Below are 27,616 nucleotides of genomic sequence, written 5' to 3' on the forward strand. Positions count from 1 at the left end.
ACGGAAGATAAACACGCAAAATATGTGATATGTTGGATGAGGAGATAAATGCGCTGAAGAAAAATAAGGGGGGGAATAGTGAACATTTGAGAGTGGGTGTGTTACAATTTAAAATAGGCTAGTCAGGGGGAGATTAGTTGAAAAAGTCCTATCAGCCCAATATTCCTCAGAACACAGAGAAGGGTTGGGGAGTGTCAGAGGGATAAAGGCAGGGCGGGGCCCACATCTTGTAATACAACCACTACAATGTTAAGGGTATGATTTATAATTTTATTCCACATTCCATGAAAAGGAAAAATTTCCTCTAGCCGATGTGGTAATTTCTGACCTCTAGTTCTTGGAACTGAATTATATAAGTTGTAGTACATTTTACTACACATTATCAGAAAAAGACTGCATAGCTCTCTTTAGCAACTCCAGTTCTGACAGTTCCCATGTCTGGGCTAAAACAAAGGCACAACAATGGCAGAATAGATTCTTCTATTAGTTTTCTTTGTGGGATTTTCTTTTTTCAGCTAGAGTCCATCTGAGTGGAACTCAAGGTAGTGGGGATGCTGTGCTCCTCTAGGCAGCATACAGGGACAGCCTGCAGCATCAAAGGGTACACGCTTGCCTCAGATCCTTTTCAGTTTCTGAAATACATAAGAAATTTAATGGAAAAAAAATCAGACATCTGAGAGCTTTGCATAGCGGCATTCTAGCAAAGAAAAAAGCACCTACTGGGTATGTATGTGCGCAGATTCAAATGAAGTGAAGAGAACCAACCTAGGGGGTGGGGAATGGGCAGGAGTATAAGCTGAGGGAACTAAGAAAACAAAAGCAATAAAATATAAAAAAAACCAAAAAGCTGCTTGCCCATGTGTTATCCACACTGGAATCCAGTTCGCTCACTCTGGTATGGAACTCAGGGCCATGGCAAGGAAATGGGGTGGAGCCTTCAGAGCATTTGTTAGCCTCAGTGGAACCAGGGAGGTAAAGGGTAAAGTGGTGGTACAGCTTGCAGATCCACAGTCTGAACTTCCTCTAGCAGGGGCCCTGGAGTGGGCAGGCTCTCCTGTCTTTAGTGTGGGACACATGAGGGTGGAGAGCCCTAGCACAGCTCTTTTCAGTATTCATACACCAAGCTTCCACAGACTTAACACACACACACAATTTATTTTTCAAATCATGTACTGGATTCAAGAAGATCTGAAAGTAATAATGGGTCCTGAATGCTTAAGAAAAAGTTTGATTTCCTCATTAGTTACAACACCTCGAGCAAATGCCAACGTCTCCATTGTCTCCATTACCTCACTCTTAAAATAAAGATAACAGGTAGAGATGCAAATGAAGACTTCCTCAAGAGCCTGATATCATATCTGATGCATAGTAGGTTCTTAATGTTCTCCCCCATCCTAACAAAAAGAATTAGATTACTATCAAACGCTATGGGTATACTTTAAAACAGTACTTGTTAACCTTTAACATGTGGACCAATCACCTGGGGGAATCCTGTTAAAGTGCAGATTCTGATTCAGGGGAGTTGGGGAGGGGACAAGGATTCTTGCATCACCCAACAAGCTTCCAGTTTCTGACTATGCTGGGGGTCACTCTTGGAGTAGCAAGAATTTAACATTAAGTTCCATTACTTAACACAACTACCACACAAAAACCCTCAAAAGGAGCTTCACGGACTAGCTATTTCTTTAAAAATTTTACTTTTCCACTTCAGCTTCATGCAGAGTCACTGACCAAGCTAAGTCCCCAGCACCAGCCAGGCCAGGGCATAATGAGCTTTGTGAGGGCATCATTTGGTCCCAGAGGGTTCACAGCACCCTTTTACAAAAAGATCCTGCAACTGTCTCCCCACCATTTTCAGCTTTTTGATCTTAGCCTTTGCCTCTGATGATAATTACCCCTTAATTAGCACCCACCACCATGTCATCTAAATAATTATAGTAAGTGCAGCTTGCACCTCTGCTGGCAGTCTTCAAACACACTGATAAAACGAGATCCTATGCCAATTTTTAAAAAGACAAAACTGACCCAAATAAAAGTCACATGCCGTGGAACACGCAGACTCATTACAACTTCCATTAGAATAAGCTACTTGAGTTGGTTTTGGAAAAAAAAAAAAAATTATATAGTGAAGCCCTAACCCCAATGTGAGGGCATTTGGAGGTAGGGCCTTTGGGAGGTTATAGTTTATGAGGGTAGAACCACTATATGAAGAGACACAAATGATCTCTCTCTACCATGTGAAGAAACAGCAAGAACGCAGCCATCTGCAAGCCAGGAAGAGAGTCCTCACCAGGAAGATAATCAACCTGCACCTTGATCTTGGACTTCCTAGCCTCCAGAATGTGAGAAATAAATTTCTACTGTTTAAGCCAAAAAAAAAGAGAAAGAAGTTGGTTTTGAAACAATCAAGTATTGATATATTTGGGAAATGTAAATGTCGGAATGTAAATTTTGCAAGCAGTTGTGCAAAAGTAAAACAGTTCAGCCAGACTAAAATCCACTTTAAATTCCCGTTGGGAAGGGCTACAGGATGTCTGAACTATGTTTTCTGTTTGTAGCTGCCCGAATATATTGGAGGAGTTTGGTAACTTCCGGTGCATTAAAAGCAAATTGCCTTTTGTGGAGGAAGAGGCGGGCTTTTCAATTAGTAGTTTTCTAATTTCCCAAGTGGATCTCCATTCACCGCCCACCTAACAGCAGTGCCATCCGAGCCCAAAGAATCATGTACATCTCTTAGGAGGAACCAATTGTGCTACTATTAACGTGGTTTTCCCTCCGCAGCCTTAAAAACAAAAAAGGAAAACTAAAACTTTCCGAGTTTCTGAAGAGGTAATACATTGACACAGAAAAAACTTCGAACAGCACAAAATGGTGTATAAAGAAAAATAAATGATCTCCCATCATCTGCCACCTCCCTGTCCTCCCCAGAGGCAATCACTGGTTCATTAAATTTTTTATTATGGAAAATTTCAGATATATAGGTAGATCTATTGGAATGAGTCCGTGTATAACACAGCATCAGCAATGAAAAACACACCACTGGCTTGTTTTATTCTCCTTCCATCAGTTTTTGTAGGAGTTATTTTAAAATAAATCCCAGACACCGGATCATTTTATCTGTCAAAACTTTTAGTATTTCGTCTTTTTTTTTTTTCTTTCTCTCCTTCACATAACCACATTACTGTCATCACACCCAACAAGGTTAACGATAATTCCTTAATACCATCCAATATTCTCAGGGGTCACTTTTAACGGGTTCGGGACGGACAGAGGGAGAAAGAACTACGAAGGTAAGGACCGAGGGGATACAGGTGGCACAATACAGAGCCGAGCCGACATCGCTCCAGGCCACGGCCGTGGATCGGGTGCCCAGTTCCCCGGGCCTCCCCGTTCCCGCTGTCATTAACTGCGCCGGTACAGCACCGGCCAGGACGGGTCGAGGGCCGCACGGAGCCGCGAGCTCCCAGCCTCCCGGCCGGCTCCGAGGAGGCGACCCCAGCAGGCCCGGCGCAGCTGTACAACCCACCGTCCCCAGACACCGGCGAGTCCCTGGAGGGGAAACGATTGACACAGCTGCCTGCACTGCGCCCCCGGCCCTCCCCCGTGGCACCTGCGTCTCCCGGCAGGACCAGCAGCTGGAACTGGCTCCGGAGCCCGGGCCGCCCGGGTCCGCCGCAACCTCTCCTCCCGCTGCCAGCTCCCGCGTCGAGCTCTCAGCACCGCGACCTCGAGGACTCGGACTACAACTCCCGTCGGGCCCCGCGGTCGGCCCAATGGCGGGCGCCGGAGCATGCGGGGCGCGGCGCCTGCGCGGCGGTTTGAGTAAGCAGCCGCGCGATTGGCTGCGGGGTCGGGCGGCCGCGCGGGGCCTGTGGGAAGCGGAGTGACGGAGCGAGCGGCTGTTGGAGGAAGGAGGTGGGGGCCGGGAGCGCAAATGGCGTTGAGATGGTTCAGGGCCCTGTTCAAACTCTAGCGCTGACCATTCACCGACGGAAGCGGCGGCGCAGGAGGCGGCGGCGGCCCATCGGGGGCACGTAGCGGGCTCTGGTACCAGCTCCGGCGGCGGCGGCGGCAGCCAGGGAGGCCTAGGCCCGGGCCCGGCCGGCGGCGCTCGAGGTGGGGAGGGAAGTTGCGGTGCCGCCGCTCCTCCCCCCCTCCACCGGGTTTCCTATTTACCGAGAGCGGAGTCGCGGGTTCTGACGGTGGCGGAGCCCTTGGCTTCTCTTCGCTCACCAGCCGGCCCCGTTCTCCCGCGCGGGGCTCCGGCGCCCGCCCGTGGGCTGTTGGGAGCGGGAGAAGCGGAGGCGGCCCGAGGCTAAAGCACCTTCCAGGCGCCGAGGGTAAGTGAGGTCTCGGGTGGCTGCCTAGGCCCGGAGCTTGCCGAGGGTGGGGGAGGCAGGGGTCCGGGAGGGGGTGATGGAAGTCTCTGTATCTCACCCACCCGGCCTCTGAGGAAGTTGGGCAGGGGAACAATCTGAAGAACTCTTTTCCCCTTTATTCTGAGTTCTTTCGGGGGCTACGGCTGATTTAGTTCCCTCCCCAGGCGCGGTCAAGTGCGTTGGTTTCAGGCCGGAATTTTTTGCCGTCTTTCCTCCGCCCCTGGCCGCCACTGAGGCCTTCCACTGCCCTGGGGATTCGGTGGCAGAGGCTTCCGGGGCGTCGGAAGCAACATCCCTTTCCTGGGAGGTGGGGGTGGGGAGGAGAAAAGTTGCGTGAGCTTCCAGCGGGAGGGGGGCCGCCTCTCCCCGCCACCTTCTCGCGCACCGCCGCCCCCAGGTGAGGATTTCTGGGTGATGAGGTTTGGCTTTTCCGGCTTTCATTCCGTCGTGGAAGCCCCTAAGCTCTTGGAGATGTGAAAGACGCTGAATTTGCTTGGGGGTTAAGTGTAAGGACTTTTTATCCCAGCGCACTTCCCAGAAAATTCGACCTGGCTTTGGGCTGGGGCAAAGGCCCACCGACAGAAAAGACTTACTTGTGAATCATTCTTTCCTTTTTGGTTATGGTAATCTTTGGAGTTTGAAGCCTGAGCAAGACAGCCTGTGTTCTTGAAGTATACTGAAAATATAATGTCACATACGTCTACACACTTGTTTTTGAATTTCTGTGTACTTTACACTCGAGGCTTGGATAATGCCATCACAATAGTTTGTCTAGTGATTTAAAAAAAAAAAAAAGACGTGGAAAACTGTAAAGACAGGCAAATGTAGGAGATATTGTATAATGAACTCCCATGTATTCATCTTTCAGATTCAACAGTTATTAACTCTAAACCAAATTTTTCTCATCTATGCACTTTCCATTCCACACCCTTTAAAGTTAGAGAATCACTGACATTATTGCATCAGTATTTCAGTATATATTTGTCAAAGACATGGGTTTTTTTAAAAAAAACATAAGCATGATTTTCTTGTAACTTAAAATAATTCACTCCTTAATATCAAATATTCATCTGCACACTTTCAAGTTGTAACAGTGAATGCTTTATGGTTCTCAGACCACTTTTGCCATGAGTTTTTCTGGTATGGGCCTAAAGTAGCCCAAGTCTAGATTTTTGGTTTGGCCTTTAGTCAGCATTTTTAGGTAATTACCGTGTTAGTGTATCCAAAACATTCCAGCTTTGTTGGTGTATGTGTAAATGTAGATCTGTAGATCAGGGCTTTACATCCAAGGAGGAATGAAAAGAAATGACTTATTTTGTGTTTCTTGTAGCTGCCAAATATACTTAGTTTTTTTTAGCTATACTTAACAAGAAAGACAAGATTTTTTAGTGTAAATCTACAGTAGAAGGGGAAATAGATTTCCCAAAGGAAAAAGTTTTGTGACATGTTAAAAGGTCTTCAAACAAATTACAAATTATTTTCTCTTAAAGCAGATGTGTATGATGACTAAATTAAGTATTATTTTGTCCAATTAGAATTGGCTTCTAACCAAAATATTAGAGGGGAAATTCCTTTACTGGATATATATATGCACACACACATATATATATCAAACTGAGTTTATAGGGATTCCCTATAAATTGGGAGAATTTAAGTTGATAAAGGGAAACATAAACTACAAATTAAAACTTTGAGAAGCATAGGTCAAAATATCATTCTGATTGTTGTATTGTGTAAGAAATGGATGAGGATTGATAGTGTTTAAGAAGTACTTTAACTTGTTTTAAAAATGTTTGACTCTTGATTTACTGTCCTGAAATATTTTTGTCCTAGTACTTAGTATGTAGATAAATCAGATGAATCAATTTATCCTATCTTCAAGCAAAGAGGAAAATAAAGTTACATGTTTCTATTGCTTCTTTTAATAATCCATGGACCAGTCAGTGTAATATGCTGGAGTTCACTAGCTCCAGCAAATGAGCACAGCACTATGGAGACAAGGAAGGTAGAAGAAATATGGTTTCGTGCACTAAGGGAGATGACCAAGTAAGGAATATTTTTCAAGTCATAGTTCATATTACATTAGACCAAAAATCAGGTTTTTAAGGATGGGTTAAAAGCTGCAGGTTCTAATATGTGAGAAAGTAGCACCATTTTTCTGACTTTTTCCCCCTTATATGAGTAAGTGCTCTGAAGTTTCAAAGAACTATATTTAGTCAATTATTTGACATCTCTAAAATCCTGAAAAAAATTAACATTTTGTGCTTAAGATTTTATATTAAGGGTAATTAACCTATTCAGATTATTTTTTATGGTAAAAGTGATATGAGAATAGTAAGTAGATTAATTTCAAACTTTTAAAGAAATCAGTGTTCCACTATAAGTTGGTTTTGTGAATGCTGTATTATAAATTGGTTAGTTGTTAGGCTTTCTTATTCTGAAAGTAGCATATGAATATGTATTCGTAAAAAAGGTTAACAGAAGTATGTAGAGTAAAAAATGAGCCCCTCTCTTTATACTCCCTCCCCTTATTTATTTAACTGTTTTTAAAGATTTGTACCTTGAACGTGGAAAAGCCATATGGGGAGAAAAGCCATATTTACTTGTTAAATATTTGGTGATTATATATTTTCTTACTTTTTTTTCCACAGAGAATATGAAACAGGTGTCAAAATGACATCCAGATTTGGGAAAACATACAGTAGGAAAGGAGGAAATGGCAGTTCAAAGTTTGATGAAGTCTTTTCCAACAAACGGACCACCCTTAGCACAAAGTGGGGAGAGACCACATTTATGGCTAAATTAGGACAGAAGAGGCCCAATTTCAAACCGGATATCCAAGAAATTCCGAAGAAACCTAAGATGGAAGAAGAAGATACTGGAGATCCTTTTGGATTTGACAGTGATGATGAGTCTCTACCAGTTTCTTCAAAGAATTTAGCCCAGGGTAAAGGTTCCTCTTATTCAGAATCTAGTGAAGCTGCTCAGCTGGAAGAGGTCACTTCTGTACTTGAAACTAATAGCAAAATTAGTCATGTGATGGGTGAAGACAGTGTTGTATCTGATAAATGCTTACGTTTGGAGGATACTTTGCTTGGGAAAGAAAAGAGCACAAACCGTGTCTTAGACGATGATGCAAGCAGAAGTAGCTGTGCTAAATTAATGACTTCAGGTAAGTTTTGATTTTCTTTATTCTGAGCCAGGAGAGCTTTGTGTAAGCCATTTAGTTAAATGATTTTGATTTAGATTCTGAAATATTACACCTCTTGGGTTTTTTTTCTGCATTAATAATTAATGGGGACCAAAGATAATTTTGTAGAGGCGATTTAAGAAATTAAAGAAACCAATTAGGAGTTGAAATTTTACTTAAGCAACTTGGAAATTAATGTTTCCAGACTGTACTCACAGTACATTTTGGGAGTGATCTTTCATTAATCCTTAGCTCCAATTGCAGTAAGAAACATCTCTTTTTGTTGTGTTGGGATTGCACAGTATCTCATTTCTATTACTGTGGAGGATTTGGATGGTTACTGATAATGAAACTGAGATGAGCATTTACAATGAGGATTAAGTTTAGGAGTGTTAGACTTTCTTCCAAAACTAGGAAGATTAAGGAAGTATGGAGTGGAAACAAAGAATTGAGCAAATTGAAATTAGTTTGGAGTCTGGTGCCAGTAGCAACTTGTATTAATAGATTTTCATCCACAAAACCAGTTGTATTTTTAAAATGTTAATTTGTAAACCTGGCATCTAGTGTTTGTTCTTAAAACAATGTATTTTATCAGTTGTACCCCTAACTCATTTTTGTAAAGGATTTAAGACTTACAATAATAAATGATAAGAAGTGCAATTAACCAAAAGACTGAAGAGCTTAGATTGGAGATGGCAAGGGAGACAGCCTGCGTGCCTTATCAGCAATAGGATAAGGATCGCACTGTGGTCTAAAACAAACCTTAGTTCTTGACTTCCTGGCAAAATTTAGTGATAATAAAAGGTTACATAGAGACTTCCCTGGCAGTCCAGTGGTTAAGACTCCGCGCTTCCATTGCAGGGGGCTCGGGTTCGATCGCTGGTCAGGGAACTAAGATCCCCCTTGCTGCGCGGCCTTAAAAAAAAAGAAAAAATTACAGAGAGCTCATATTTTAAAAGGAGGTAAAGACAAAACTTTCCTATTTCTGAATTCTGGAGAGGAATTTGTCCTTTGGGGGCTTACCATAAGGCACCTCAAATACTTTGCCTCGCATAGTTTTACAAAAAATCCTGAACATTTTTCACTCTTTTTCTCACCCTTGGATGAGAGTGTGAGCCAGCTGTTACTGTCATGCCCTTGTCCTCCTGGTTAATTCTGACTTGGCTCTTCTTATCCTTTGCCTACATTTCTCCTGAAGCATTGTTCATAAATTAAGGTTAGGTTAAATTTTCATTAGAAAACAGAGCATAAAAGCTGTTTCCCAGATCAGCTCCTAAAAATGTATTCTAATCATAGAACCATTGAGCCAAAATGAACTTTAATTCAGCTTACCTTGTTTTATAGATGAGACTCAAAAAGATTAACAGTCCAAGTGTGGGTAGTGGCAGAATTGGAATGAGATTCATTTATTGATTTTTTTCAAAACACGCACCTACTCTGTGTCCTTCACTGTGCCAGGCTCTGGGAATGCTGTTCCAGTCAGTTATCCAGTGTTCTAATCCTCAGTATGGGGCAGATAGGCTGGAGGAGGGAAGATGAGGCTGGGGAAGTGGTGAAACTGGTCAAGGTGTGCAGACACAAGCTTCCCCAAGTGCTGTCTTTGGAGGAGAGGGGGGCATCACTGGCAGGCAGAGGGTATCATCAATAGGATAAATGTTTAGTTGCAGGGGGAACAGGAACTTGGAAGTGAAATATTCATAGGCAGCAATTGCTTATATAGTTTTGTTCATGTTACATCTATATATATCCAGAGTGCCATTTGAAGTTGTTCACTGGGAACTGGAAACATAATGTTCTGTAGAAATGAGGTATTAGCTTCCCAGTATAATGTAGCTAAATTGTAGTTCTGGTGCTGATACTGTGGATTGACTGGGAAGCCAAACTCCATTATAATGGGTTTGTGAGGGGAAAATATATACTAAAATAGAGAAAATAGATGTTCAAGAACATCTTGTTCCTCTTCCTTCTTTCTTCACAAGGCACCCTTAGTAGGAAGGGAATGGTGTAGCACTATAAATATTTCTTACTTTCTCCTCTCCCTCGCCCATCCAGAGCTGCAGCAACCCTGGTAGCTTGCTGTAGGATAAGAAGGGAACTTTGAAGGAGTGCTTTTAATTCTCATGGTCTTATCCTATCCCTAAGATGTACAAGTTATTGTTCTTATAAACCCTTTATAAGTTCATGTTTATAAGTTGGTTATAGTTCTGAGAATACTTCTATACATTATGAGCTTCCTTTTTTGCCCGTCTTCTCTAAAATTTGGGCATTTCTCTGTGCCTAGACTCTTTTCTTGCATTATGTCTGTCAGATTGTCATTGCCTTTGCTATCGTTCAGAAAGCCTTCTGATTTTAGTTGAAGTTTAGAAATTCAAACCTAAGGTTTTGATAAAAGGAGTCTCTGTAAATCTAGAGTGGTTCCTAAACCTTTTTTGAATTAGAGATCTTTTGAGAATGATAAAATTTTGGACTTCAGATAAAAGTGCTGTACACCTATTTTGGTCTCAGAAATTCTTTGCAGGTCATGTACAGGAAATTTTATGATTATTCTGTTCAAAGTGCACAAGTCAGTTTCTTTGGTATCCTTCCAGTGGAATGTTCCTGCTCATTCATACCATTTTTGCTGCAGAATTATATCACATCAGTGAAAAGGACTTATCCAAGCTCAGACTTATTATATCATTTCTCCTGGCATTAAGTTTTAAAGTAGATCTCTTTATGGGGGAGTATGTGGTTAATTTTTAGGTACTATTAAAATTCTTTGTTTTAAATATTTTATACCAGATAGTGCTTTTTAAGATTGTGGCTTATTTGAAGAGGAAACCCAGAATGAGGTCATGATAAAATATGATGGTTGCTATTTTCCGAATAGATGCTTGGTGGGTAAGGGAACCAGAAGCAAGATTACAAACTGAATGAGAACTGCAGGGAAGTACTGAGTTGCTAAAACATCCTAACCTTGATTTAAGAAAAAAAACTTTTTAGTGTGGAACTTTCAGACACACAAAAATAGAATGTTAAAAAGAACGTCATGTGCCTGTTTTCTAGCTTCAACAGTTGTCAGTATATGGCAAATCTTGTTCCATCTATTGTACACACGAGTCTCTGCCTCCTGGATTTTATTTTATTTTTTTAATTAATTTATTTTATTTATTTATTTTTGGCTATGTTGGGTCTTTGTTGCTGAGCACAGGCTTTCTCTGGTTGGGTGAGCGGGGGCTACTCTTCATTGCGGTGCGCGGGCTTCTCATTGCGGTGGCTTCTGTTGTGGTGGAGCACGGGCTCTAGGTGTGCGGGCTCAGTAGTTGTGGCGCACGGGCTTATTTGCTCCGCGGCATGTGGGATCTTCCCAGACAAGGGCTCGAACCTGTGTACCCTGCATTGGCAGGCGGATTCTTAGCCACTGTGCCACTAGGGAATTCCCTCTCTTGGATTATTTTAAAGCAGCTTCAGGATTTGTTATTTTATCTGTAGATACTTTAGTTGCAGTTATCATTAAAGCCAGTGAATCCTCAAACAAGTGTGACACTTAAAAATGACTTTTAGCAGGACCTAAAACTTTGACCTTTTGAGAGATCTTGGAGTATTCTTATAAAGTTTGGAATCCAGGGCTATGTGCATTAGGGGTAAAAGAAAGCTTCTCTTGCCTTTTATATGCAGCTACTTCTATTTTCCATCTTTGTGCTTTCTGCTGCAGGTTTTTAATCTGGGCTCCAGAATAAAGTGTGTAAAGACTTGTATTTCTACTTGGCACACTTTCCTTGCTAGCCAGCTGGGATTCAGTCTACATATCCTGCCAAATATTGAGATAACTATGGCATAGGCTCTTAATTTGCATGACTGTCTTTGTAGCCAATAAAATTTTTTCCATTTGCTTAAAACTGTACTGAGTATTTGTATAAGTTAGAGGGCCGTTATTGTCAGGAAATTAGCAACTTTGATTTAGAACTGAAGATGGTTTTTAGAAAGGGAAATGAATTGTTCTAGTTCTGAAAGCTTAAAGTAGGCCAGGAACTTGTGACCTGAGAGATTGTCATCTACTCATTGGATAAAGTACAGGTGATTAATAAGGATTACTGAAGAATTCTGCAAGTATAGCATCAGCAAGAGTTACCTGCCTTCATTTAGATATTGAATGTATTTGTCATATAGAATATACTTGTCATACCTGAAATCAGCTTCTTGTAAGAGAAGAGGATAAGGGACTTCCCTGGTGGTCCAGTGGTTAAGACTCTGCACTTCCACTGCAGGGGGCACGGGTTTGATCCCTGGTCGGGGAACTAAGCTCCTGCAAGCTGCAAAGCTGGCCAAAAAAGAAAAAAAAAAAAAAGAGAGAAGAGAAGATGCCTGTTGTTCCTTTGTGCTAAGCCCTTTATATATCAGTTGCTCTTTAATCACAACTATTTAAGGCAGGCTTTATTCCCATTTTAGAGGGGGTAAAGCATAGTTCAGAGAAGTTGAATAACTTGAACTATTAAGTGGAAGATCTGAGAAACGTCCAAAGTGTTCTTTTCATACAGTGCTGCTGTATTCTGATGTGAGTGAACTTAATTTTATCATATTTAAAGCTTTATATTTAAAATAATAGACTGTCACTATACAGTGAGTTTTCTCTTGATGTTGGAAATAACTTTGACAACAAATTATGGATTATCTCTTGCCTCTGTTTAAGTAATTTGCTTTTTAATAAGAATAGAGGCCAAACTACCTATAATACTTACTGAAGAAAGCTGACCTTATTTTTATGGTTAATAGGTATCTTCTATTTGTTAATTTTTTGTTCTGTATGGAAATTTAACAATATGCAAATTCTGAGAGACACTGTAATTTCAAGTAAATACATTTTGTTTTAAAGTAGAGCTTTAGTTTCTTGTAAAGGAGTTTCTTTGTGAAAGGAGGTTCATTCTCAGGGTTTGAGCGGTAACACAAGTGCAGGTAATCCCTAATAAGTTTCTTCTCAGATCCAGGTTGAATACCAGCCGTGAGCTGGTACAAGAAAACCGTAAGCATAGTCTCTGCCCTCTAGGGATGGAACTGTTGACTTCTGCTGGTTATGATAAATAACTATTTCTAAAACAATGGCAACACATTTTTGTAATGTTAGTTGTTTTTCAGAGCATTTTCAACATGTATTCCATATTCTTAGAATTTAGAACAAGATGATGCACCGTATATTTTTATGGTTCAGCCCCTGACTCTTCAGGAAATAGTTCTCAACTTTTCCAGACCTCTGGTGGTAGAGGAGGATGAATATTTCATAAGTAGTTGTGGGGATGCCTTCCTTCCAACCGTCCAGCTATAATTTCAGTGTCTTCTGTATGCCGGGTGTTGGGTGTATGTCCATGAACAAGATCTTGCTCTTTCACATTCTAGTGGGCAAGATGGATTGAATAAAGAATAAGAGATTGCATAAAGACAAACATTTTCTGCAGAAAATGACAGAAAAATATAGGATGCTGTGAAATATATCATAGGCTAATTTACCTAGTCTGAGTGAAGCCTGGGGGCAAGACTGACATTTGACTTGAGACCTGCTGGTGCACTGGGAAAGGATAAAAGTGAATCTGCTTGGTGATGTGGGCTTTAAGGAAGGAGACATAAAGAATGAATCCCAGGTATCTAATGTGAGCAACTGAGTAGGTTGTAGTATCATTCATTGAGATAAGGGGACATTTATGAGGGGAAGTTCGTGAGTTCAGTTTTGGATACATTGAGTTTAAGATATTTGTGAGATATGTTCAAGAGGCAGCAGGATCTGCTGGTATGGAACTTAGATAAGAAGTCTTGGTTAGAGATGATAAATTTGCGACTCAGCATACAAATGTTATTTGAAAGTACAGGATTAGAAGTCATTACAGAGAATGTAAGGAAAAGTACTGAACTGTGAAGAACTTGCAATACTTAATGGATGGAGAGAAGAGGAAGAAAAACTAGATAAGGAAATTGAGTAGGAGAAGCTAGAGTACCTGAAGGAAAATCATGTGAGTGATATTTTATAGAATCCAACAGAAAAGTGTTTCATGAAGGATCTACTGAATTGGAATTCCTGCTGTAAAATCAATGAAAATGAGGACTGCAGAGCAGGCATTGGACTTTACAGCTTGGATAGAAGTGGTCTGAGCAGTGAGTACACAGCGAGGAAATGGGGTTGGCAAGTGTACTCAACTTGTTAAAGATGTTAGAAGGAGAGAAGAAAAGGGGCAGCTAGAGATAAATGAGGGGTTCTGGAAGGTTTGATTATACAAGGGAACCTTGAAGCGTAGGATCCAAAACCCAGGGGGAGAGTGGTCTTAGGAGAAGGGATGCTGCATTTCTTGGCTAGGAGGAAAGGTGGGTGAAAATGTGAGTTTAATGGGAAGATGGAAGATAAGGTGGTTTATGAACAAAAGCTTCTTTTTTTTTCTTTCTTTCCGTAAAGTGGCGAAAGAAGTCATCTCTGAAAGGGAGAAAGAAAAAAGAAGGGGTATGTGGTGGCTGGAGGGGAGGAGCAAAGGGTTCAAATAGATGTTGCAGAAAGTGGAAAAGGAGGGAGCTGTCTAGGGAGAAAGTAGAATTTCTGGACATTATTGATGCCTTAGTTGAAGCTTGTATCACTGAAAACTCATGATTGCTGATCTCCCCATTGAGTATGTGTGTTTCCCCCTCTTCTTTAGTAGGCCCTATTAGCCAGAACCTGCACAAAATACAGAGTATTGGATAGAATAATGAGAATTACCCTGGACTGGCATTTTGTCTGAGTAGATATGGAATGAACAGATAGAGAAGAAAGAATTTAGGTTATCAACCAGAGAGTGACTGAAATGATGGACTGTGCAGTTTAAAGTTTACTAACTGGACAGGGTGGGTGGGTAGGAGAAAGGAGAGAAGAGAGGTCAGTATACTGAGAGTCTTATTAAATAAAAGTCAAGAATAGGATTACTGGAACAAGCAAGTTGGATTTGGTAGTGATTAAAATATGGGTTATCTGATTTTAATATTTGAAAGTTGAAGCATTTTAGGACATGACAAGTTCCTGGGTGAAACTGTGAACTGGTGGCTCAGATGGAATGTAGAAGACTGTTGATGGGAGAAGATTAAGGAACTGGGAGGTCAGGGGGTTGGAATTTGGTGGAATTCAGGATGATAGCGAAAGTGGCATGGAGGGGTAGATTGTAAATCTTCGTGTAAAATCCTTAAATGAAGAATAAGAGGTTGTTAGATGACAGATATGAGGAATATTAGAGGGTAACTAGCCAGGTGGCACAAGCCTCAAAGGAATGGGCTTTTATAAGATTGGGGAGTAGTAATAGTTGTATAAAGGGCAAGCCATCCTTCTCTGAGATACTAGAGGGCACTGCAGGAGAAGTAGCGTCCTTAGTCAGGTTTCAGTTAGGGCAAGGAGGTGATAGAGGGCATGACCCCCAGGTGGGTGTGAGTTTGCTGGTCACTGAGGCCTGAATACTCTGGACTTAAAAGGTACGGGGAGGTGGGGGCAGTGGGTTGTTGGATTAGGAGATGGGAAAGAAGTACAGGTACATTTTGAGTTAGAGTACAGGAGGAGGTAGATGACAAGATGTGTTTGCCCTCTCATACATATATTTTTAAAGTTTTCATCTTGATTTATCAGTCAAGGTCACACTTGGAAACATGGCGGGCCCCAGTTAGGCTCAAACCTGGAGGGTTTTAGGCTATTTACAAAGGTGTGGGAGGAATGTTAGGGAAAGCCTAGCCTGGGTTAGCTGCAGTGAAGCTATTATCACCCAGTTTCACAGGGGCAAGCGATTAATTTAGCCGCTTAGAGGCCACCTTAAGAAGAGCAGTATCCTTCTGTTGAAGGGACCTCCTAAGGAGGGTGCTTGAGGAGGATAAAGTATTTGAACCTAACTCTGCTCCTTCCCTCCTCTGTCCTGAGGCTCCTCATAGATGGAACCCAATGGAAGCCTGAGGGTAAGGAAACTTTATTACAGGTCAGCCTCCCAGGGCTGAGATCAGGGTGGAGAGTAGATCTGGAAGGGCAAGTAGAAGATAACTGGTGCAGTATCTTAAAAAAAAAACAAAACAAAACTGTGGAAATGTACACAATTAGGTAATCATTATCAAGACAGAGACTATTTCCCTCATGTCAAAAGTTCTTTCATGCTCCTTTGTGGTGGGTCCCTTCTCCCACCACCAACCCTGGCATCTACTGATCTGTTTTCTGTCCCTGCAGCCTTGTTTTTTCCAAAATTTCATATACCTGAGGTCATACAGTATGTAGCAGTTTCAGTCTGGCTTTTTTCATTTAGCATAATGCTTTTGAGAGTATTCCACGTTGTTGCATGTATCAGTTTTTTTTTTTTAACATCTTTATTGGAGTATAATTGCTTTACAATGGTGTGTTAGTTTCTGCTTTATAACAAAGTGAATCAGTTATACATATACATATGTCCCCAGATCTCTTCCCTGTTGCATCTCCCTCCCTCCCACCCTCCCTATCCCACCCCTCTAGGTGGTCACAAAGCACCGAGCTGATCTCCCTGTGCTATGCGGCTGCTTCCCACTAGCTATCTATTTTACGTTTGGTAGTGTATATATGTCCATGCCAAAAATATGGAACGCTTCACAAACTTGCGTGTCATCCTTGTGCAGGGGCCATGCTAGTCTTCTCTGTATCGTTCCAATTTTAGTATCTGTGCTGCCGAAGTGAGCACTGTTTCAGTATTTTTATTGTTGACTAGTATTCCATTGTACGTACCACAATCCATTCACTAGTTGAAGGACATTTGGGTTTTCAGTTTTTGGCAATTATGAATGAAGTTGCTTACAATTCCATTTAGGTTTTTGTGTAGAGATATGTCCACATTCCTCTTGGGGTATGTACCTAGGTGTGGATTGCTGGTCACGAAAATATTGAAATGCTTGCAAAGGATATACATTTTCTGTAAAATAATAATATAATTTCCTGTAAATATTGACATTTTAAAATAAAACTGACATGCAATAGGTAGCATAGTGATTTCTTTAACTTTTTATTGTAAAAAAAACCACAGATACAGAAAATCACACAATATAATAAAATACCTAGAAATACATGTTTTGCTTAGTGAATTATTATAGGAGCAACACTGTTGTAACCACCACCCACATCAAGGAACAGAATAGTGCCAGCCACTCCAGAAGCTCTTCCTTGTGTCCCCTCCTTCACCTCAAAGTAATTGCTATCCTGTCTTTTATTGTAATCACCTTCTTGCTTACAAATACATAAGTATTTGCTGTTCACTTTCGTACATTAAAAAAAATAAAAGAACAAGTTTTTCTTTAACAGCCAGAAGACTTACAGCACCCTTTATCCTTTTTGAAATTGTATTTCTATCCCACTTCCCCTTTAGAATTTGATCCTAATGAATATGTCTTTTTTTTTTTTTTTTTTTTTTTTGACTGCTTTGGGTCTTTGTTGCTGCACACAGGCTTTCTCTAGTTGCGGCGAGCGGGGGCTACTCTTCATTGCGGTGCACAGGCTTCTCATTGCGGTGGCTTCTCTTGTTGCGACACGCGGGCCCTAGGGTGCACGGGCTTCAGTAGTTGTGGCGTGTGGGCTTAGTAGTTGTGGCTCATGGGCTCTAGAGTGCAGGCTCAGTAGTTGTTGGAGCACGGGCTTAGTTGCTCTACGGCATGTGGGATCTTCCCAGACCAGGGATCGAACCTGTGTCCCCTGCATTGGCTGGCGGATTCTTAACCACTGCGCCACCAGGGAAGTCCCTGAATATGTTTTTTAATGGTCATCTTTTCATAATTCTTTGTACAAAAATATGTGTATAAATTTAAATGTAAACTTTTAAGAATTTTCTGTGATTCTGATGCTTTAAGTATTTAAAAATTCTTCTAGATTAAGTTATGACCATAATTATTAGTGTATAATTGATCAAATGTGATTGCTGTGAGTCTTAAAGGCAAAGTTTATTGGAAATACACCTCTTAATGATATGCGTGGTGCCTTTTTTCAATTAGCTCATGTATATGTGGATGAATATTATTGCTAGAATTACGAAGTCTTTGGCATCAACCTATTCCTTTTTTTTTTTAATTAATTAATTTATTTTTATTTTTGGCTGTGTTAGGTCTTCGTTTCTGTGCGAGGGCTTTCTCTAGTTGCGGCAAGCGGGGGCCACTCTTCATTGCGGTGCGCGGGCCTCTCACTATCGCGGCCTCTCTTGTTGCGGAGCACAGGCTCCAGACGCGCAGGCTCAGTAGTTGTGGCTCACGGGCCTAGTTGCTCCGCGGCATGTGGGATCTTCCCAGACCAGGGCTCGAACCCGTGTCCCCTGCATTGACAGGCAGATTCTCAACCACTGCGCCACCCGGGAAGTCCCTATTCCTATTTTTTAATACATGTAAATATTAGGATACCATATTGACAAAAATAAGAATGGAGAGAGTTTTGCTATGGTAGTTTCTATTTGGAAAGCAATAATTGGAACCACCTGACATGCAAAGGATTTGTTACCAAGACATTAGAGTTACTCAGTTATTAAGCACAGAAACTAATAATGTATCACATTATTTCTTTATAGGTCATGCCAGAGTAGGAGCAGTGTATCATAGATTAGGGGTAGGTGAGGGATATGCCATTATTTGTAACATGGGAGAAGAATGATTAATCCCAGATGGGTTGGTAGATCAGTTTTTGGACCAGAGTACATGAGGAAGGTGGGGATTTAGAAATGAATGTCCCTAAAACTTAATTGTGCCTGTATATGTTTTGGAAGGTCTTTGTGTAACTCCAGGGGTCTGTGTATCTAGTTTGAAGAGTTAATTGTCAGGGTGGCCTACTGTTTGAGTATTGGCTTGGGTATGTGGGTGTGTTCCCTGTTCTTCTGCAAGGGTGGGCAGAGTTAGGCAGCTTGAGCAGGAGGCCACAGGAGCAGACAAGCTTCTTGGTGTGTGGGTGGGCAATGGCAGTGGGCAGTAAGGCTCTCCATGGGCTGTTGTTAATGAGGACTGAGGGGAAGTTGAGTTGACTTGTACTGCTCTGTGTAGTGGGCCCAGCTGAATGCTGCTTTTGAAGTTTTTTTGGCCATGCTGTGCGGCATGCATGATGTTAAGTCCCCTGACTAGGGATTGAACCCGTGCCTCCTGCGGTAGAAGCGCAGATTTTTAACCACTGGACCACCAGGGAAGTCCCTGAAGTTGTTTTATATTTACTGTTTTATCTTTAAAATTACATGTTGGCTTTGTGTTTGATAGGTATGCTTTATAAAATATAAAAACATTTTAAATTACCACTTGAAATGCTTAACTTTTTAAGTACTTTTTACCTTCCAGATCTTTGAGTAAAACTGACCCACTGAAGATGATGTGCCATGTTTTTCCTGTGACTTTTTAAGTGCCCTTGATAGATAGCCACATACCTTCGCTGACAGTGAAAAATCAGTTCCCTTTCACAGAAGCAAGTGCTGTTAACAATTTCTTATATATACTTTCATAATCTTTAATATGCACAGCATGTAAATCTATGTATCCTTAAAAACAAACACATAAATGGGAGCATGATATATATCTGTGTATACTGTGTGTGTATAGTGTATTGTGCCTTAAAAAACACGGAAAAATCTTTAAGATGTACACATCAGTATTTATAAATCTACCTTGTTCTTTTTTAGCAGCTTCATGGTTTTCCATTATATGGATGTACCATACTTAAGTCTCTTAGGAGTAGTTTGGCTGTTTCTAGTCATTTGCTATTACAAATAAATGCTACTTGGAACATCATTCTACTTATGTTTTTGAGAGTCATGTCAGTATTGTGGCAGAAGATGTTTCTAGAAGTTGAAACATCTAGAATTGAAAAAGAATATACATTTAAATATTCAATTGATATTACCAAATTTCCCACTAACAGTGTGGCTTTTTTTTTCTAGCATATCATTCTGTCGAACTTTGGACTTTGTCTAGCTGAAAGTAGAAAAAAAATGTTTTGTTTATTTTGGGGATTTAATTTTTTCTGCTTTAGAATATATACATCTTTATGTTTTAAAAATATCTGCACATGGTACAAAATGATAGTGGTTAGTTAAAAGCTTCCCAGCCCCTTTCTCCAGTTGTCCCAGTTCCTCTTGGCGTGATCGACCATTCATAATTTTGTTACCCTTTCTGACATATGCTGTGCACCTACAAGCAATACAAACAGTTACATATACGTGTGTGTATTTAGATCTGCAAAATGATAACGTGTTGTTTTGTACCTTGCTTTTTCACTTAATATATCTTGGGAATAATTCTATGTCAGTATATGAAAGTTTTCTTTCTGGCCTCCCTCCCTTTTTTATTTAAAAATACTGCTGCATGGTGTGTCAATTTACCTATGTTTTGTAATTTCTTAACCAGTTCCTTGTAGATGTCAGACCTTTGGGTTGCTTCCAGTGTTTTTGTTTGCTTTAAAAAGTTGCTTTATTTTTCAGACAATAAACACCACTTAACTATGTGGCTGTCAACTGTCTACAAACTGAAATCTACCGTCCCTCATCTGCAGAATGGGATACAGCTTCACATTTCCTTACCTGAAACCTTTGGGGCCAGATTTATCTTGAAATTGGGATTATTTTGGAATTTAGGAAGTGTATGTATTTTACATTAACACCCGTCAGGGGCTAGGTAGCACTCTAATCAAGACAGCTGTTTCTTCAGAAAAAGAAAATACTATCAGTAGCCTCACTTAGGTGAGGTCAGGTTTTGCTTCAAAATGCATTATGAGAAAACTTTGTTTTCAGAGCTTTTTAGATGTTAGAATTGTGGATAAAAGCTTGTGAACTTGTAATAGTACCTACATCAGATGGTTGCTAAGAGATCAAACGAATTAATAGATGGAAAGTATTTAGGGCAGTACTAGTAAAACAACTTTGTTTTACTTTCTTCTTCCAGCTTTGTTGAGATATAATTATATAACGTGTACTCTGATTTTTAATTGTGAATGAAATTGAGTGTCTTTTCATAAGTTATTAATTCATTCTATTTCTTTTTCTATTGATTGCTTTTATGTGTCTCTACCTGCTTCTTCTGCTGGGACGTTCATTGGACTTATCAATGTGTAAGAATTCTTAGTATATATATATTTTTTCATAGAAATCTTTTAAATTAATTAATTAGTTTATTTTTGTCTGCGCTGGGTCATCATTGCTGCGCGCGGGCTTTCTCTAGTTGTGGCGAGAGGGGGCTACTCTTCATTGCGGTACGCGGGCTTCTCATTGCGGTGACTTCTCTTGTTGCAGAGCACAGGCTCTAGGCACGCGGGCTTCAGTAGTTGTGGCATGCAGGCTTCAGTAGTTGTGGCATGCAGGCTCAGTAGTTGTGGCTCACGGCCTCTAGAGCGCAGGCTCGGTAGTTGTGGTGCACGGGATTAGCTGCCCTGCGGCATGTGGGATCTTCCCGGACCAGGGCTCAAACCCTTGTCCCCTGCACTGGCAGGCGGATTCTTAATCACTGCGCCACCAGGGAAGCCCTGAATTCTTAGTATATTAAGGAAATCAGCCTTTTGCGTTTCCTTCATGACTAATGATCATTTTTCATGTACTTATTTGGTAACAGTATAGTTTCTTTGGTGACGTCTGCTCACATTTTTTTGCTCAGTTTTAATCGGGTTGTTTATTTTCTCACTGAATTTTAAGAGTTCTTTATTCTGGGTACAAGTATTGTATCAGACATATTTATTGCAGACATTTTCTCTGACTCTGTGGCTTGTCTTTGCATTCTCTTAACAGTGTTTTTTGCAGAGCAGAAGTTACTGGTTTTGATGAAGCCCCATTTTATCAAATACTTCTTTTATGACAAGGGAGTACACTCTCCTCCCTAGGCATCCCCTTCATTGGACGGCTCTAATTGATTTGTTAAAGAAAATATTTATTTATTTATTTAGCTGCACCAGGTCTTAGTTGTGGCACACAGGATCTACATTACAGCGTGTGGGATCTTCAGTTGCGGCATGCAGGATCTTTTAGTTGCGGCCTGTGGGCTCTTAGTTGAGGCATGCGGGATCTAGTTCCCTGACAAAGGATTGAACCCGGTCCTCCTGCGTTGGGAGCGCAGAGTCTTAACCACTGGACCACCAGGGAAGTCCCTCTAATTGACCTTTAATGCTCATCAGTCCTTTTAGTTTCTGTGAATTTGAATGATTTCTACACATTGAATAAGTTTGTTCTCTCTTTGCATGACAGCCACTCAGATTAGAGGCAGCTTGCCATGTAATGGTGGCACATCCCCCCCGCCTCACAAATTAAACTTTTCTCGTTACCTCAACTGTATTTCATGGGTCATGGTCTCCAAAGCCACTTCTCTGTCATCTGTACAGTCTCCTTAGAAGTCAAAGGTTTTTGTTTAAATTTAGTATTTAGCACATCAGGTGATACTCATTGCAATTTGCCCAACACATTAGATTTTTACCTCTTCATCTCATCTAGACCTCTTATATTAATGTGGGTTAAGATGGTTTATCTGTTTTAGTATTTCAGTTTTCAGCAGCCACCACTAGAGGTAGTTAATATGTATTAGAATTTGGTATGGTTCTTTTTATAAGATCTCTTGGTCATTGGTTTAATTGGCAGCCTTTGTCGTCATTGGCCTCTCTGGGCTGCCTTTTCTTCATCTCTATAATGATGGGTTTAGTGAAAAGTGAAAGGAAATATCTTCATTTTCTTCTAAGAAGGGTGAAGGTAGTATATATGCTGTTTGTATATACAGACTAGCATACAGTTATACAGGGATGTGTGTGTATCCAGCTTCAATAAACATCAATTCATAGTCAGTCTTATTTCATTTTTATTACCACCTACTCCCTTTCAACAGTGGATTATTTTGAAGCAAATTCCAGACACTGTATTTCGTACATAAATATAATTCTTTAACAGCTCAGCACTCCAAAAAAAGATAACTGTAGGACCACTGTTACAGTTTAAGGTACTTAATATGTACCTTTGTTAATTTTTACTTTTTGTTTTTGTTTTTTTTGGTTAATTTTTACTTTTAAGGCTTTTGAATAGACTATTTATAGACAATATAAAATTCAAGAGGTATGGAAGACTTTCCCTTTATCCTTCTGTCATCCCTTTCCCTAAGGGCAACCATATCTGTAGACCTGCCTCATTCTTTTTAACAGCTATATAGTATTCAGACATGTGGTTGTATGATAATTTAATTAGTTCTTTATTGATAGGTATTTGTATTGTTTATGAAAACAGAAATCAGGAAACAATGTTGTAGTGAGTTTCCTTGTTACTTATGTTATTCATACTCATGGAGAGTTATTTGTAGAGTAAATAAAACAGCTTGCTTCAGGGTCAGTCTATTTCTTTCATATGTACATTTTTAATTTTAAAAAGTATTACCAAATTGCTCTCTGTAGTGATTGTACTAAGATATACTCCTACAGAAATGTAGTTTTATTTATTTTTATTGCTCTGCAGTATTTCTTTGTATTAATAGACCACTTTTGATTGTACTGTTAATGGATATTTATATTTCTTTGTTTTGGAATGATGTTGTCATAAGTGTACTTCCCTTACGTTGAACTACGTGGAATTGCTAATACTTGATTATTTTAAAAGTGGGAGTTTTGTATGGTTAAGTTTAATAAGTCGTTTAGTGCATGTATGCATACATTTCTTTTAGGTAAGTACTTTGAAGTGGAATTTCTGGGTCATAGGGTAACTGTTACGTTTAGCTTTTGTAGATAATGCCAGAGTGGTTGTTCCCATTTCCATTCTGAACAGTTGAAGTTGCTTTACCTCCTCCGCAATATGTGGCATTGTGAATTATAACTCTCTCGGTGGTTGTTTAGTAGCATCTCATTATGGTTTCAGTTGCATCTTCCTAATAACCAATGAATGTCAATGCCTTTTAATATATTTATATTTTATATGTTTATTGAATATCCTTTTTTATCAAGTGACTGGTCAAGTCTCTTGATCATTTTTCTATTTAAAATTTTTATTGGGTGTCTTATTGAGTTGGGGCATTCTTTACATAGTTGTAATCAACCCCCAGCCCTGACCCAGCCACACACACACACACACACACACACACACACACACACACACACACACACACACACACACACACACACACACACACACACACACTCACTCTCTCTCTCTCACTCTCTTTCTCTCTCTCTCTGGTATGGTAGTTCTCTTAAATAGCGTTTTTTGGTGTGTGTGTGTGTGTTTTAATCTTTTCTTTTTTTCTTTTTTTTTTTGGCTGTGCTGAAGCATGCAGGATCTTAGTTCCCTGACCAGGGATCGAACCTATGTCCCCTGCAGTGGAAGTGTGGAGTCTTAACCACTGGACTGCCAGGGAATTCCCTAAATAGTGGTTTTTTAATGGACATTTAATTTTGATGAAATTTCTTTTGCTTTATGGTTAAAGATAAAAGATGTTCCAGTACACATTATTGAATAATCCTTCCCATAGAGATTTGAAATTCTGCAATTAACATATACTGATTTCCCACAGCTATTTTGCTCCTTCTCTTGTCCTTTGCCAATTAAAAAATATATTTTGGAGTGTTTGAAAACCTGCTAAAGTTATAGATACTCTCCCTGAAAAATGTGTGCACAGGCATTTTTTTTCACACAGTGTCACAAGATTTGCAGATCCCATGAAATCATTCATAAATCTCTGATCAAACCTCCCTTCCCACTTTTTAAATACTTCAGAGTTCACTTTACGCATGGAAGCCTTAAATTATCCCACCTGATTATTTTCCTGTATAAAACCATATATACTCATATTATTGCAGGTACTGATGTGTTTTTATTTTTAAGGGAATCTTCTGTTTCCTTTCAAAATTAAGAATCTTAAGGGAATAATAGGCATTTAATTAATCTTTAATGTGAGGTTGCGTACTGTTTTTTAGATAAGCAGAATGAGGCTTAGAGAGGAAATACGACTTGCCAAATTTTTACACGTCTAGTTATTGTCTTAGCTGTGTGGTTCAATACCATGTTTCTCAAATTCCACGTAGCCTTTATTATGCTAAATTCTCTCCCTTGTGTAATACCGAATATACAAAAGATTGAGTACCTATCCAGTGATACTAAAATCTAGTGATATTAAAAAGCATTTATTAAGTATCTTTGCAGATGGTGCTAGGCTAAGTCTTCTGCTGAAAACTTTCTACATATCCAATCTTCACCCTTTAGACTGAGGAAGAACAGTAGGCCTTAGAATGCAGTTTTGGATTCCTTGCTTGAAGCTGATAGACACGGGACCTAAGGGAATATTGATGAACATACAGGTTAAATTCCACTGAGAAATGTCTCACTAAAAGATTATTAAAAATATATGCTATATTGTGGCAGAGTTGTAACAGCTGTGATAATTTGCATTTGTGTGATGCTCTGTAACCTGCATATATCCTTAGATACATCTTCTTTTATCTTCTTTTATCTGTTCAACTTGCCCTTGAGACAGATTTTATTAGCTCATTTTTTCAGATGAAGAAATTGTCCCAACTTCTTTTTTTTTTTAATGTTTATTTTATTTTATTTTTGGCTGCATCAGGGCTTAGTTGCGGCACGTGGGATCCTCCGCTCTGGCCTGTGGGTTCCTTGTTGTGGTGCATGGGCTCCAGAGCGCATGGGCTCTGTAGTTGTGGTGCATGGGCTCTCTAGTTTTGGCCTGCGTGCTTAGTAGTTGCAGTGTGCAGGCTTAGTTGCCCCGCAGCATGTGGGATCTTAGTTTCCTGACCAGGGATTGAACCCGAGTCCCCTGCATTGGAAGGCGGATTCTTAACCACTGGACCACCAGGGAAGTCCCTGTCCCAAGTTAAGGTGACTTGCCTAAGGTCATTTTAGCCGCTAAGTGGCAGAGCTGGCACTCATCCGTTTAACTCCTAAACTGTTATCTTTGCTAGAAATACATTTCTGTTTATATAGCTGGTTTAGATTAAAACAGAGTAAATACTGATATTTATCTTTTCTGTTTAAAAAAAAAAAGAGGCGCGGGGGCGTACCAGGTTGGACATTTGAGCAAAGATAGATGAGTATGCTTCCCTGCTAAGGTGGTGTGAGTGAGCCTTGTTGGCATACAGAAAAGGGTTTAGCCACCTAAGAACTGGAAATAAAGATTTCCAAGTAGAAATGTTGCAGAAGCCCTGAAGTGTCTCAGTAAAAGCCATTTTAAAAGAAAAAAAAACCAACTCATTTTTGTTTCCCCTCCCCGCCCTTGATGTTTTGAGATATAAAGTGAGTTTATCTGACAAGGAAGCTGGGATGTTTGAGGAAGGAGGGCAGTTGAAAGTAATTGCTATTTTGCATTTTAGGACAAGATAGCCTTGCTTTCTCTTCTGAAGGTATAGTTAAGAATATTTCTTGAAGACCTAAATGATGAAGGACTGTAGAAAACATTTATTTTATATATCAGAATACTGTTGTGGAAAACTTAGATAGCTTTCCTTGTGCAGAACTCTTTGTTGATTAAATTAGTTTTTATCTATGCAGTGTATTTCTGAAGTTTAAAAATTATATTAATATACTTTTAATAATTCATCTGTAGGATTATTTATGCTATATAATTGAATACATGAATAAATTGTATTTACTAGTGACATAACTTTTAGTGACAAAACTTCTTTCTCTGAGGCTCTTTATTACTCTTTGCACTTAAATTTATAAGGTATACTCACAACAGAGTTAGATTTACATATGAAAGGCAGCCCATGAGAATAGTAACTGTTAAAACACAACACATATTCTCTGACTTTAGGGGAAATGGGAGTGGTAAGTAAAACTTAAAAGTAGTAATTTTTAAAAACATGGATAATAAAGTTTACTGTAACATAACCTTTTTTTTTTTAAGTCAGAAGGATGTTTATTACATAAAACAATTAGAAACAGCTTAAATAAATTTTGTGACCTTAACACAGTAGAATGCTATGTAACTAAAAGTGGTGTGGTATAACATTTAATGACATCTCATAGACGTCTGTGTAGCTAAGCATACAAAGCATTCCCATAGGCATTTTTTAGCAAATAATTCCTTTAATAATGCTGTAAAGTAGTATGGGTCAGTGGCTTCCCTTTTGAGCACAGGAGGGAATTGAAGCCCTCAGGAAAACGCCCAAAGTTGAGGGTCTTGCCTGAGCTCTATAGGGCTAGTTGGTTAGGGCAACACAAGTCTCCAAATTCAGCTACTAGTGCTCTTTCCACTTGTTATGAGAGCACGGGTATCATTTCTTCAGGTTTGGTTTTAAACTTGGCTTTGCTTCTGCCCCTTTAAGAAAGTATCAGATGTCAGAGTCAGCTTTTAATTCTTATCTTTTCAGTATTGTATACTTAGTGATTTGGTACTTCTGAGATTATGAAAACTATAGTTCCTTGCCTTTGGCTGGGAAATATCCAAGAATAAAACAGGTATACCTATAAATTAATTGCTTTGTAGAGGTAAGTAAATATAAATTACATTTACACCCATTGGGTAGCATTAAAAATTGTACAGTGAATTCATGTAAAGCATCCCTTTGCTTTTATTTGATGGTTTGTTAATTGAGATTTGTAAATGACTTTTCTTAAATATAGGTGGTTTTTTGTTTTGTTTTTTGGTAATTTTATTATTTGGCATAAACATTTAACCCGACTTTTTCTACTAACAAGTGCTTGGAGAATTAATTGTAGTACCAGTTTGAATCACATTTCCATCTCATTTAGAAAAATTTAAAAAATATTTCTGATGATAAAATTAAAGACAACAAAAATGAATTCCCCAAGTACAAAATGAATAGGCAATTTAAGATTTACCACTGGCTGATATGGATAAATAGCCACTGTAGCCATGCAATTTAGGCATCAGAGCCACTGTTTAAAAAAAAAAAAAGAGCCTTGAAGTTGTATGGCTTTTAGGATTAGAAAAAAGAATGGAAAGCAGAAATAGCTAAAGAAACCTGACCCTGGAACAGGTTTCTAGACAGAGCTGGCATGCCATATGGGCAACCCTACCCCAGAGAAATAGATACTGCCAGAATGTTTTCATTAATTGTGTTACGTTGTTTAGGTTCTATTAAATAATTTTTAAACATTTTTTAAAAACATCTTTATTGGAGTATAAT

At 39.7% G+C, this 27,616-nt stretch overlaps 1 protein-coding gene and 2 long non-coding RNA genes across 6 annotated transcripts in view; 2 read left to right on the plus strand and 1 right to left on the minus strand.

Annotated features, from left to right (window-relative positions):
* Window positions 1-249: 249 nt before the first annotated feature.
* Window positions 250-3,755, minus strand: LOC309642560. The gene is made up of 2 exons (XR_014253251.1): window positions 3,611-3,755; window positions 250-632 (listed from the first exon to the last, which is right to left on the minus strand). It is a non-coding gene; the product is annotated as an uncharacterized lncRNA (long non-coding RNA).
* Window positions 3,756-3,894: 139 nt separating this feature from the next.
* Window positions 3,895-27,616, plus strand: part of WAPL (WAPL cohesin release factor) — a 77,086-nt gene continuing 53,364 nt past the window's right edge. For 3 of the 4 annotated variants that reach the window (XM_082424179.1, XM_082424178.1, XM_082424177.1), the window contains exons 1-2: window positions 3,895-4,340; window positions 7,031-7,551. In XM_082424179.1, the coding sequence (XP_082280305.1) occupies window positions 7,053-7,551 (499 nt within the window). In that variant the 5' untranslated portion in view covers window positions 3,895-4,340; window positions 7,031-7,052. The remainder of the gene's footprint in view (window positions 4,341-7,030; window positions 7,552-27,616) is intronic. The other variant, XM_082424176.1, reaches the window with a different exon arrangement.
* LOC309642565 lies at window positions 7,558-25,707 on the plus strand. Its single transcript, XR_014253257.1, has 2 exons — window positions 7,558-11,024; window positions 11,719-25,707. It is a non-coding gene; the product is annotated as an uncharacterized lncRNA (long non-coding RNA).

This window comes from Balaenoptera physalus, assembly GCF_965194825.1.
Source record: "Balaenoptera physalus genome assembly, chromosome: 14".
Classification (NCBI taxonomy): Eukaryota; Metazoa; Chordata; class Mammalia; order Artiodactyla; family Balaenopteridae; genus Balaenoptera; species Balaenoptera physalus.